General features: G+C 36.6%; 1 protein-coding gene across 1 annotated transcript; it reads right to left on the bottom strand.

Moving 5' to 3' along the window:
- Positions 1 to 3,953: 3,953 nt before the first annotated feature.
- Positions 3,954 to 11,614, bottom strand: SGMS2 (sphingomyelin synthase 2). The gene is made up of 5 exons (XM_009872078.1): positions 10,961 to 11,614; positions 10,063 to 10,180; positions 8,105 to 8,258; positions 5,260 to 5,426; positions 3,954 to 4,427 (listed from the first exon to the last, which is right to left on the bottom strand). Exons 1-5 carry the CDS (start codon positions 11,413 to 11,415, stop codon positions 4,224 to 4,226), a joined length of 1,098 nt encoding a protein of 365 aa, XP_009870380.1. The 5' UTR covers positions 11,416 to 11,614; the 3' UTR covers positions 3,954 to 4,223.
- Positions 11,615 to 12,035: the final 421 nt, after the last annotated feature.

The following is a 12,035-nucleotide window of genomic DNA, read 5'->3' as shown; positions in this document are numbered from 1 at the left end:
AGTTGAATGGTGTTCAACAGAAGTGTTTATTTTTAAGATCCCTTTTTTCAGTAACTGAATTTAAGATGTTGATTTTACAATGCCTGGTATAGGACACTTAAATTCAGAAGTGTTCAATCTGACAGTATACTCTAACTTTGCCTAAAGAAGACTTCCAGTTAAGTCCAACACACATATATGATTAAAATATCAAGATGACAATGGAGCTTTACAGCTGTTAAATCTGCCAGTAAGGAACAATGCTTCCAGTACATTTGTTAGATTGGACACATTTTCAGAATTACCCCACAAGTCTTTAAGATTTTTTTTTAAGTTAAAAAAGAACTGTGGGAAAGTTCATTTAAAGTCAAATGGAAAGACTTCACCTTGCACTGAAGTTAATGGATTTGGTCTCTAGAACTGTAAATAGTACTTTGTATCTACTGAAGTAAGAAAAAGAATATGGGTTAGTATCAAACAACTCTGGATAAATTGCCTAGCCAGACAGTACTGATGGGAGAAAGCTGGAGTTCAGAAAGATTTTAAGTCAATTTGCAATAATCTAATTAAGAGAATTCTCTCCCATATCTTAAAATACTTTCCAGTTCTGTCTCTTTTACTACGCTTTATTTCTCTATTACATGAAGGTAGAGTATCTTAACATAGAAATAGTCTTGATTTTTTTCTTTTTTCTCTCCTATTTTTTTTTTAAGGAGGGAAGCAAATTCTGTACTAGAGTTCATAGCAACATTTAGTGCAGGTCTTCTTGCTACTACCCCACCCTTTCCAAGAAAATGGCAATGAATGATTAACATTTAGTACCATTTATGTCCACATGGGAGTGCTAAGCACTTGACATAAAAATGTCAGTTTAGAGCAGTTTCAAGTATATGTTAATAATTTCTAGGATTAGAACTAACCATCTGTATCATGACTACATAGCACCACTTTTTTTAAATGCTCAGGTTAACCTTTTAAATCCAGGTTTAAATTTAGGTATAGGCATTTAAGAAAGCTTATTTCATAAATGCAAAGCACACAACAGCATCTAAGCCATAGAGATATGCAAGGTGTACAAGTGTAGTGCCTTTTTTTTTTTTTCTCGGTGTCTGGGCAGTTCGACATGTAAATGCTCTTCACTAGAGAGAAAGAGCATTTTATTTATAGCCACAGTACAGGTGCACCTGTGACATCTGTAAGAAAGATTATTGTAACTCTAGGAAAAAAGAGTTACAGAGACAAACTGAAACACATTGGGCACATACAGCCCAAATAAGCCTACAATCGAGTACATTAAGCAAAGTCTAAGTTCCCCCTGTCCTTTTTACCCACTGCAATCCTTTGTTCTCTTAGGTTGAAACCATGTTTGCAGCTTCATTGTATATAAATATAATGATCTCTAAATTCTTAATCGTTTTTATGTACCAGCTGTAGTTTGTATTGGGTAGATTACTACAGCAGTAAACACTAGCATGTACCATTTTACTTACCTCATTTCCTCACCTTCCATACAGGCCTTGAGAGTCTTCAAACAGATCTATACCATCCAAGTTTGCAAAAGCAATTTAAAGCTATTAAGAAGTAGAAAAGTGGGGTTTTCTGCTAATTAAACACACACCCTTTTGAGGCCTTTGATACAACAAAGAAAATTTAAGCACTTAAGGAGGCCCAAACCAGAACAGAAATCAAGTATTTTGAGCTAGAGGTGCCATTTAAACTTTCCTCTTGTATTACAGTTACAGATTCTCTGAAATTCAGCAGCAGAATGAAAGGTCACACTGCTCGACAGAAGCATAATCTTTTCTTGGTTCTATTTCATCACTTTCATGTTTGTTTTTTTCCTTGCAGAAATAGCAGTAAGTGTAAAAAAACCTAAACACCTCATCCTGCATGAAGAAATTCTAATCTGCAGAAATACTACAGCAATCCCACTGAGACATGGCAGTGGCTATGCAGACAATTATCTATCTATGCTATCAACGTATTTATTATTCAGACATCAGATGAAAACCAACGCTGTTTAAGCTCCTTACTGGAACGATTTTCATCACGTTATTTTGAAGGCACGGTTACCACCAATGAAATTAATTAATGATTTCTAAAAGACAGCATTACTACAAGTGGCTTAACATGACCATATTTAAGATATCACAAAGCTTAGAATTCAGCTTCAAAAAAATACTACACTCTATGAAGGAGTATTAATAGAACAAGTATCTCGGGAGAGTTACAGACTGACATCGAACAGATTCCTTTCTACGACACAGAAAAAGGACTTGCATAAAAATATTTTGAAACTGGCCTTTTAGCTGTTCAAGGTCTGCCAGAAGTAAGCAAATGAAAACATAGTTATGCCCACACACATCCAACTTCCAGGGGCATATTAGAAGAGTCCAAGAAGCGTATTTTAAATAAGAAAGGCAAACATCAGCAGAATTTCTTTCTCAGCTAAGTTTTACCAAGGATGTATTGTAAGGAACATTGTTTATTGTATTACTTTGATAATGCACAAAAGTATTTGAACTGCACATCAATAATATTTTCATGTACAACTCATAGCAATTGATCCCCTTAACTGAAAAAAAAATCATATTTGAATACTCTGTATTGCATTTTATAACTTCAACTGGACTTTTAAAAAACAAATTGTCATTATTTAAATTATATTCACACTTGTCACTCGATTCAAGACATTCTTAAAATAAGCAGCATTTCTTTAATGTTGGCATCACTTCAACATTTAATGCATGGAAACGCTGCACGCATTTTACCTTTGCAATCAGGTTTTACTGAAGATTTGAAAATAAAATTGAGTTAACTGCAGAAATTAATACAGAACATGAACGCATAAACATGGTATGCTAATTTTCTACTTTGCTTTTCCAACAATACAAACCAAGAAAATCCCAACAAGAGCCAGGTTGCTGTTAATTTGTGGTTTTGTTACATGCTTACACCATGGTAATTTTCCCAGATTCTCAGCCAACTTGCTTAAACATTTTAATTGGACTGAAACACTGAGAAAAAAAAGGGATTAGCATGTTTGTTCTACCACACTAGAATATGAAATGTTTCTAGATAATAATTGAAGAAATGCTACTGTTGCAGGTATTAAGTTCACACTTTTTTTTTGAAGTAAGCCACAGAAACATATGCCAATAGGTAAAAAAAAAAAATTCAAGGCAGAACTATGGCTCTCAAGCAAACCTGCTACATAGTTTCAGCAAGAGTAGCTACTAAAATTAAGCTTCTTTTAAATATAGCCCCTTGCTTTGCATTCCTCCAGCAGGTGAGATCTGTAGGACTTTTGCCTGAATTTAGAACTGTATAATCACTCTTTCCAGTAAGCAGTTTTGTTTTAATGTGTTTAACTACACAGTAGTGTGTGCTTTTGTGGGTATATGCACATCCATACACCGATAGGCACTGTACAGTTATAGACTCAAGGCCAAACTGCCATGAAAACTTCAGAGTTTGAAACTGTGTCTTTTTTTAAAAATAAAATTTTAGTCTCCTTGAGCTCTGATGTTAGCAGCTATTTCTAATTTGCAAAGTCATCAGGTAGCACAACAGTTTAAATATAAAACGACTAATAAAAATGTAAAAACTGGGACACGGTGAATATATGGGAGATAATGATGCTAAATAGTATTTTTGGGTCATAAGATAGTCATATGGCCAGGGTGTAAAAAAGTTGAGACTCGCTTCCAGCTGTACCAGTCATGCACAGGCCTTACCTTTCATTAGCAAGAATAATGCAACAAACCACTTCCCACAATTGTGTTGCTTTGGTTGGTTTTTTTTTTATATACCTCAATATGCCGATATTGTGCCTTTACATTTTTAGCATGTTTTTGCCCTTACGCACTCCAGAACTCTGAAGATGAGATTTTTGGGTGCTTCTGTGACGAGTGATAGTTAGTAATGGAAGTGTTAATGTGGTCTTTGGCACCTCTATCTCATTAGTAAAGCAAAAGTCCTGCTCCATTTTTTCTTTAATAAAAAAGTCCCATCGGCGGTGCACTCTGTTAGCACTGAAGAGCAGAATAGGTCTGCACAGCCTGATGACAGGAAAACCTAGGAAATGGCAATACGTGTGTTTACAATTGTCTTTCCAATCAATTGCACAGAAGCTTGGTCCACTTCTTCAGTTACAGCGTAGTCCTCTTAAGAACTTTGGTTACAGCATTAATGTTTTGGTAAAAAAAACCCAAAACAAAACAGAGCAGATGCTTTCCTTTTCTTCAGGTAGATTTTTCATTGTCCTCTCCTGTCTTCTGAACCCGTGAATACTTTTTGCATGAAGATTTGAAGCAGCTGGGAGGCCAAGATATTGGCCAGGAAAAGCTACATGGGACAGAGCCTTGCACGTTCTTCTCAAAGAAATAAAATATTGGATACCACCAGGCTCGAGAGAGGAAATTTGTCTGCGAAGAGACCTTTAAAGTCTGTATTGGCACAAGCAGGTAAAGAGGAAAAGGAAACAATCAGTTTAAAGCATAATTGATTATGTTGAGTCAAGACAATTACAAACAAAGCAATACATTTGCATGCATTTCTGCAAAGACATGGTGCATTTAGCCTAGAAAAAACAAGAGCACTGAGATAGCATATACATCAGAGTCCAAAAGTATACTACGAACTGAGCAGCTTTGACAAAAAGGGATGTTTTGTGGTTGTACAAAATTTACAGAGACAAAGCACTCAAGTCTTTTAGACTCGTCCTTTCAGGCATGTCATGTTTCCAGTTATGCTAATCCTTGAGAACTAGACTAAAAGGGTTTAACATAAGGGCTCCTACTTGAAAGTGTTCTTGAAACTATTGCGATAAATACCTTCTCAACAGTAGACTTTCATACAGAACTGTCACTGGAATTTTAGGATGGTCTAGCTAACTCAGGCTGGTCAGAAATTTTATTACTAAACTGCTGTATATTCATAAGCTTAGGTAAACAAGGGCTATTCTATACATTTACCACAGCACTAAAACCTCAAAGTTCAGAAAAAAGTTTTTAAGCCCAAATATCAGGAATTTTACAAGTAACTTCATAAAAAATAAATTTTGAAATAACTTCATAACAGGTGCAGATTAAAAAACCAAACATCTTAATCCATTAAAGATTTACTTAAACCACAGTAAAGTGAAACCCCTTGCCCAATTTGTTAGAACTTCAATATGGAACTTATATTTTTATTATGAAATTAAGAACTAATTATTACCTTTAAATAGTATTAACAAATGCAGGCTATACATGGATTCTAAACGTAATTGCCTCTCACCTTTTCATTAGCCATTGAGTGGTACCACCAGAAAAGCCTCGTGGTGATATAGTAAGCAACGATGACGTCTACGGTATAGTGTTCATGAGCAACAAGGATACAAATTATGCCAGCAGCACTCATTAGCCAGCAGATTAAGTGATACCACCAGAAATGACGTGGTGAATCTGTGAAATAGAGGTGACGGGGAAAACACACACAAAAAAGCCATATACATCGTTACAACAATCCACAAAGGGAAGGACAAAAGATAAAAATAGAATTTAATTAAGGCTACTACATAACTAATGTATGCTACGCTAGTACATGAACCCTGTTTTGACACAGAAAACAAGATTCAAGAATTGTACATACTTACTGAGGTGTTCGTACTTTGCAAAATGAACCCCAGATGAGCCTGCAGTTAGACAGAGCTGTCACCCATTTTCTCATCACACTAAGTTTTCCAGTTAAAACAGTTCTAGTGTATGGGTTGCAGAGGAAGAGACAGAATTGAAGCAAGACATACATTTTGATTACTTTACTTGAGTGTACTGAACCTCTGCTCTTTTTACAGTCTGTGCTCTTGTAAACTTAAGTAAAACATTTAGAATTGATATAACCTGAGTGGAGATCACAGGCTAAGCAGGAAAACACACTCTTAATTCCCAGATTTTAACTACTTTGTGTGAAACCTCTGTTCTGTGAAAAAGAATACACTGTATGGGGAAGTACAGTACGTGAATTTATACCCTTTCATTAAGGATTAACAAATGTGAGTGAAGCTATTCTTCAAAATGCATTTAAGCCACTTCAGTGGAAAAGTTCCCTCGCGCTTCTTTCCGCATTGAAAAAAGCCCTGGGTGTCACAAAGACCATTCATAACTTGTGACAGGCTAACAGACTTCATTTCATGCGCAGTGGGAGGTTTTGGCACCCCTTGCCTTGCGGGGCAGTGGTCAGCCTTTACTTCCACACAATACCACAGAAAAGTTATGGATCTCAACAAGCCAACCCAGCGGTAGTTTGAGAGGTCTGTGCAAAACAGTTACTGTAGGAGGGCTTAAATTTTGCTGCATGTGTCAAACCAGTAGATTTTATTAACTTTCCCCAAAACACTGCAGACAAAACTGTATCTACTAAATTAAAACAAAATTAAAAAAAAGGATTCAAGTAATCTCAAAAAGTTGAGGAGAACAGCCCCAATCAAGACAGACATACCAAGGCTAAAAATGTAAATAAGTATTCCGTGTAAAAGAGCTGGAGGGAGGGGGAATAAGCGAAGAATCAACAGAAGATGAAAGAAAGAGCAGAGCAAAAAAATCCACTAAGCCAGAAATTATAAAAACCTCAGAACGCATCTTGTACTGAAGACGTGTCATCCAAAGAGCAGAAAAGAATACCATAAGCAGTCTCTAATTCAGAGCAATTACAGGGCTGAAGCTCTTGCTCAGATATCATCTTGCTAATTATATGGGAGGCAGGAAAAGGAAAGCTATGCACTTCTCATTTATAGAGCACAATGCCACTGAAATGCATGCCTAACGATTAGGCAGCAAAGCGCTTATTAGATTCCTCCAGCCCCTTATGATAAAAGTACACAAGTTATACTAGTCCCAAAACCACCTCATTATCTGCATCTTTCCTGATACTAAAGGTATTAAAGAATATGTGATTAGCACTAAGCTGCAATAACATACACAAAACAAGGCAAGCAATACATTTATTATTAGGCTGTTTTCCCAATACCGTTCTGATAATTTTGATGAGTTACACATGCTACTTCCCCAGTGATGTTCACTTTATAAGAAATATGTAGGCCTAAGAATCAGCAGGCTATAACCAGAATCTTAAATCACTGTTTGAAGAAGCATGTCTTACAACCGCAGATTTGAAGTTTGTTGTATTAACCAGGAGTTTTCATATTGTGGTTTTTGTTTAAGACAGAATGTAGCACTGCAGCATTTCCCTGCCTCAACATTTTAATAAAAGGAAGGCATTCCGCTAATGCTGGCTAGTCTTATTTTTGTTTCAGTGAGAATTACACATTCCCATGAGCCAAGCTAGCATTTGTGTAGTTTGGGACACAACAGTAGGAGAGATGATTCAAATTCCAAAAACATGAACTGGAAAGGGAACTCCCCATTACACATTCATGAGCAGCCAAATTCCCAGGGTAGAAGCATTGTTTACCATATATCAGATTTAGAAGGTGGTGCTCAATTCTCCAAAACTTCAATTGATGCTGTGCGTGTAGCATGGATAGAATTTTTTTCCCCCCATGCCCCATAGCAATGTAAAGCAAAGAGGGGAAACCATAACCCCAACTATATCTTCTGTTTGCTTGCCGAATTCTTATCAACACCAAGAGGCATAAGTAGGAGACTCTAGCAGAAGACATCCAAGGAGCATGAATCAACTTTTCACTGTTTGCAGTAATTAATGTACAGCATGCTTTAAAAAACTTTGCTTCTGGATGTCATGTAAGCATGCAATGGCACTGTGCTCAACCCACAAAAAATCCTTAAAAATCTAAGGTATACCAGCCAACCTGCACAGAGTTAATCTGAACGTTTTACCCAAGATTTGAAGAGCCTGCCAATGAATAATGAAAACTAGCTTGCTTCAGTCAACCAGTAAATACTTTTTATAAAGATAGAAGTGATGTGTCTAGTCACGTTAATTCCTTAATTACACTGATATTCCATTTTCACTCAAAGTCAGAATTTTTATTTCAAACCCATACCCATACAGTTGGTGTACAGCTGACTTTTGGAGAACCCTAGTTTTACATGCACTTTTGTCATTTATTTTCCCAGTAAAACTGATTTGAACAAGAGAAGTGCATTGAAATGCCATCACTTACACTCTTTGATGAACAGGTAGATCAGCGTTAATACCACAGTGTGACCACTAAACAGAAAGTCTCCGCACAGGATGTGTGATCCAGTTATAGAGAGACCACCACCAGAAATCAGTCGCAGGATCCTCTGAACCTTTGCCTGAGAATCTCCATTCAACTAGAACATCAAACAAAAAGGTACAAAACAAAGTTTAAGACACACCATAAGTGACTTGTGTAGTAAACTTCTTGCCCAGAGCTAAGCAGACTCAGGGAGACAAGGAAAAAAGGGCACAAGTTATCTTAATTTTCTTTTGCTTTCTTTCACATATTCTTAAACAAATAAGCACACCTATCAAACTTGACAGGTGCTAAAGATCAGCTTGATAACACAAACATTCTGTCTATGCTTTCCCAGGCTGTTTTAAAATATTCATTGTATGAGAGTGAGATGCAGAATATACTGGAAAGGTAAACATCAAGACTTGGTAAGGTCTGGTATCTCATAACAGCCACTGACAGAATGAATAAAATCTATTCAGAACTGGTGGCAGTAAGGTACAACCTTGCACACTGCCGCTGTCATTCTGTTGAGAGATGAGCAATGTTTTGACAGCACAAAACCCTCAGATCTGCTTAATTTTACATTTGGTTACGAACTCACCAGTCAGGGCTTACTCAGATTTAGAGGATTTCTTTTTTAAGAAAACGTGCATTAGGATCTACTTTTGATTTCTCATAGATACTAGGCAAACAGTTTCACCTAGCTGTTTAAAGAGTAACTCTGGGAAAAAAGCCCAACAAACAAGAAGAAGGGATAACTGAGTTTTCCATAATCAGAAAAATATTTTAATGGGAAAAAAAGGAAATCCGGAAGAGTTATCACTTTTTTTTTTTTAGAGTTCAAAGAATTCATCCTGTTTTAATATAAGCAAAATGCATTTTCAGCAGACATGTAAGTTCTCCTTTGCTTACCTCTTCCCACTCTCCAATATACAATCTAGTACAGAAAGTCATTCCCCAAGCTAGTAGAACAAAACAGTCAAGTCTTCACAATAGCGGTGTCTAAATAAAGCTTTTTCAGATACTGATTCATAAGAAGAGTAGCTCATCCATTATATTTCTAAATTGTCCCAACATGAAAGAATAAGACTGAGTAGACATGATGCTGTACCTCAAGGCTGATGAGAGTCTACCCAAGAAATAACAAATTTATCCTCCGAGAAAGTATTCTTCAGTTTCAGAATGCTTATCTTCTCAGTGCACAACCAAACTGTTTCTTACTCTCTCAAGTGCACAGCTCTTTCAGTGCAGCCCACACAATTTGTTTGAAGACAATTGTACGTCTACAACTTTATTAGTAACATAAAACAGCAGCAACAGAATTTCTTTGTCTCTACTTAACTACGCTGATGATTTTTTAAAAATATTATTGTAGGAATATTAGCATTTACATGTTTCTGTATGTATCGGCTCATTTAAATAGCTGAACTCTCTTTAGTCACGTTTATATACATTTTGCAGGTTGGAAGCAGAAATAGGCAGCTGACTTCAGGTATCGCAATAGCTCTTGACAAAACAACTTGAGAAACAAGACAAAGCTTATGATAGTGGTGGTTTTTAAAAGGACACTGCAACATAAGCTTGTGTATCAGTCTGAATTACAACACTGCCCTTAGGTATCCCACCATGCAAAAAATAAAAATGCTGCAGTATTCAAGTGATTAGCTTGAGCCTCAAACAAGCTTACTAATTTGGTAGCAGCTCCAGTTCAAGACAGGTACTTTCCTTCAAAACATCTTAATGCGGCAACAGCTCAAGGAACTTTCTGTATTACACGACTTCTGGTTTATCACTATTTATGTTCCTGAAGGCATGAAGTAATTTGTATCACACTTGGAATATTATCTTTTATTTCCTCTAATGAGCCATAAGGACTCCAACAGAGACTAAAGCAAAAGTTAAGGAGCAAAGGCTCTTACCTTTGGCGCACACTGAAAATGCATTCCAGGCACAGGTAAGGTGGTAACATACATAGTAATACAGCGGTACAGATACAAAGTTCCTATTATAAAAAAGAACCTGCGTCCCACTATTGATCTGAAAGGAAAGGAAGAGGGAGAAAAAAGACTGAGTACAAAGTTCACATGCAGAACATCCATATAAGAGTTACAGAGCTCAAACTATTAGAGAAATCCCCGGAATTAAAGAGCAGCTTCACCTACTGCTCTTCACCACGCACTTCTCTAAATCGAATACTAAAAAGTCTTTCTTCAGATTTTAGTCTCACTAGCTCACGATAGTACATAACTACCACAAAGTTCCCAAATTTATCTAACCAATTTAACGTAGCCTCAGTCTGACCTAGATGTGCTGTCAGGCATAACTTGCCTTGACTCAGTGACCTTCTCTTTTTAGTCCAATATTATAACCACCTACTTAGATAAATCTAGTTTAAGCAAATTAAGGCAAATGAAAGAGCTTCTAGACTAGCTGTAAAAGACAATGGGTTCCACCTCAGATTTGGATGAGATTTTTTACATCATTATGATTCCTCCTGTTTAAACATTGTCACATCAGTGAACACATTTTGCAAAGCCCAACCCCAGAATGCACTTGACTAGTACATCATAGGTGTCAGAAATTCAGATTTAGAAAACATTATTCAATCAGGAGAAACACGGGTTTCCATACCCAACACGAATACTGAAATAGTTTCTAAACGCTCATCCCTTTGCCATTTCCCTGCCAGCCCTATTCTACGATATCACTACAGATCCTACCATAAGATCTCTTCTATTCAAAGTGAATGAGGGAAACTAACATACTGAAAACATACAGCAGAGAAAAAAAATTTAAAAATAAAATCCAGCTGCTTACTTGTATCTAAGAAACAACCACTGGAATATCCATAACCCAACCAGTATCATTCCATTTATTTCTGATACAGAAAAAGCCCATTTCACACGATCAATGTAATCGAAAAATTTGTCAGGCAAGGGAGGGCTTAGTTCCTTTGGAGGTACTCTCTCATGGACCACAGTGATCATGACAGTTGTTAGAATCAAGTTGAAGAGAGCATAAACAAAGGCAATGCCTGTTTTCCACCATTCCAGAGGAAATTTGTTCCTAGACTCTGCAGGCATAGCAATCTGGATGTAATCGGGGTATTTCTTTGTTGTTTTTCGCAAGCCATTAGACAAGCCCTTTGGTTTGCTAGTGACATTTTTGTTCTCCTCAGTGACTGAGAGAGCGGGTCGGGAGTAGCCATTAGCAGTGTCATTGGTTTGACCCTCCATATGCTCTTCAAGCTTTGCTGTCTCAATGGTATTCATTCCCAAGCTGCACGGCCAAATCAGGTTTATCAGTGACCAGTTTCTGGGCTCTCTAAAAGTCTGTTATTCCTTGAAGTCCAACGCTCTTGTTCTTAGATGACTTTTGACTTCTGTAAAACTCTAAAAAGTGTCCATTGTGCTTTCACTACTCAGACACTGTAAAGCAAGTTGTGAAGACAAATCTTTATTTCCTCTAGAGCTGCATCATCTGCAAAAAAAATAAAACAGATACTGAGGACATTCAGAATTTGTAATGTGACATTGAACAAATATCTTAAAAATGCTTATTTTAAGGCCCATCCAAGTCTACTTACACATATAGTCAACAAATGGTTATTGTGAACTAATTCAAGTCAGTTTCTACTGAGTAACTTGATAAATCTGTGATCAGTTTAGGACTAGTACTAATTTAGGCTTTTTATTTTTTTAGGAAAAGATCCACAGATTTAATGATCATAACAGCACGGTTGTCCAAAGACTAAGATGAATCCATGTTTGCACCAATATTAAATTCTATTGCTTAGGGTCATTTCATACAAAATATCTACTTTTTGACACTAGGGTTGCTACAGACATTAACATGGTTTATTCATACTGATCAGGCAATCTTCTTAGTTGAG

This window comes from Apaloderma vittatum, unplaced genomic scaffold, assembly GCF_000703405.1.
Source record: "Apaloderma vittatum isolate BGI_N311 unplaced genomic scaffold, ASM70340v1 scaffold9966, whole genome shotgun sequence".
In the NCBI taxonomy this organism is placed as follows: Eukaryota; Metazoa; Chordata; class Aves; order Trogoniformes; family Trogonidae; genus Apaloderma; species Apaloderma vittatum.
The sequence above is the reverse complement of the archived record's forward strand: the minus strand, read 5'-3'. Positions and strand labels throughout refer to the sequence as shown.

Excerpts from the sequence above, each read along its gene's own strand:
- SGMS2 (XM_009872078.1), bottom strand. The coding sequence starts at position 11,415 with ATGAATACCATTGAGACAGCAAAGCTTGAAGAGCATATGGAGGGTCAA. Across the intron at positions 8,259-10,062 it reads ATTTTCAGTGTGCGCCAAAG|TTGAATGGAGATTCTCAGGC; the intron begins GTAAGAGCCTTT and ends TTGATGTTCTAG. Across the intron at positions 5,427-8,104 it reads CTACCTGTTCATCAAAGAGT|ATTCACCACGTCATTTCTGG; the intron begins GTAAGTGATGGC and ends TCTATTTCACAG.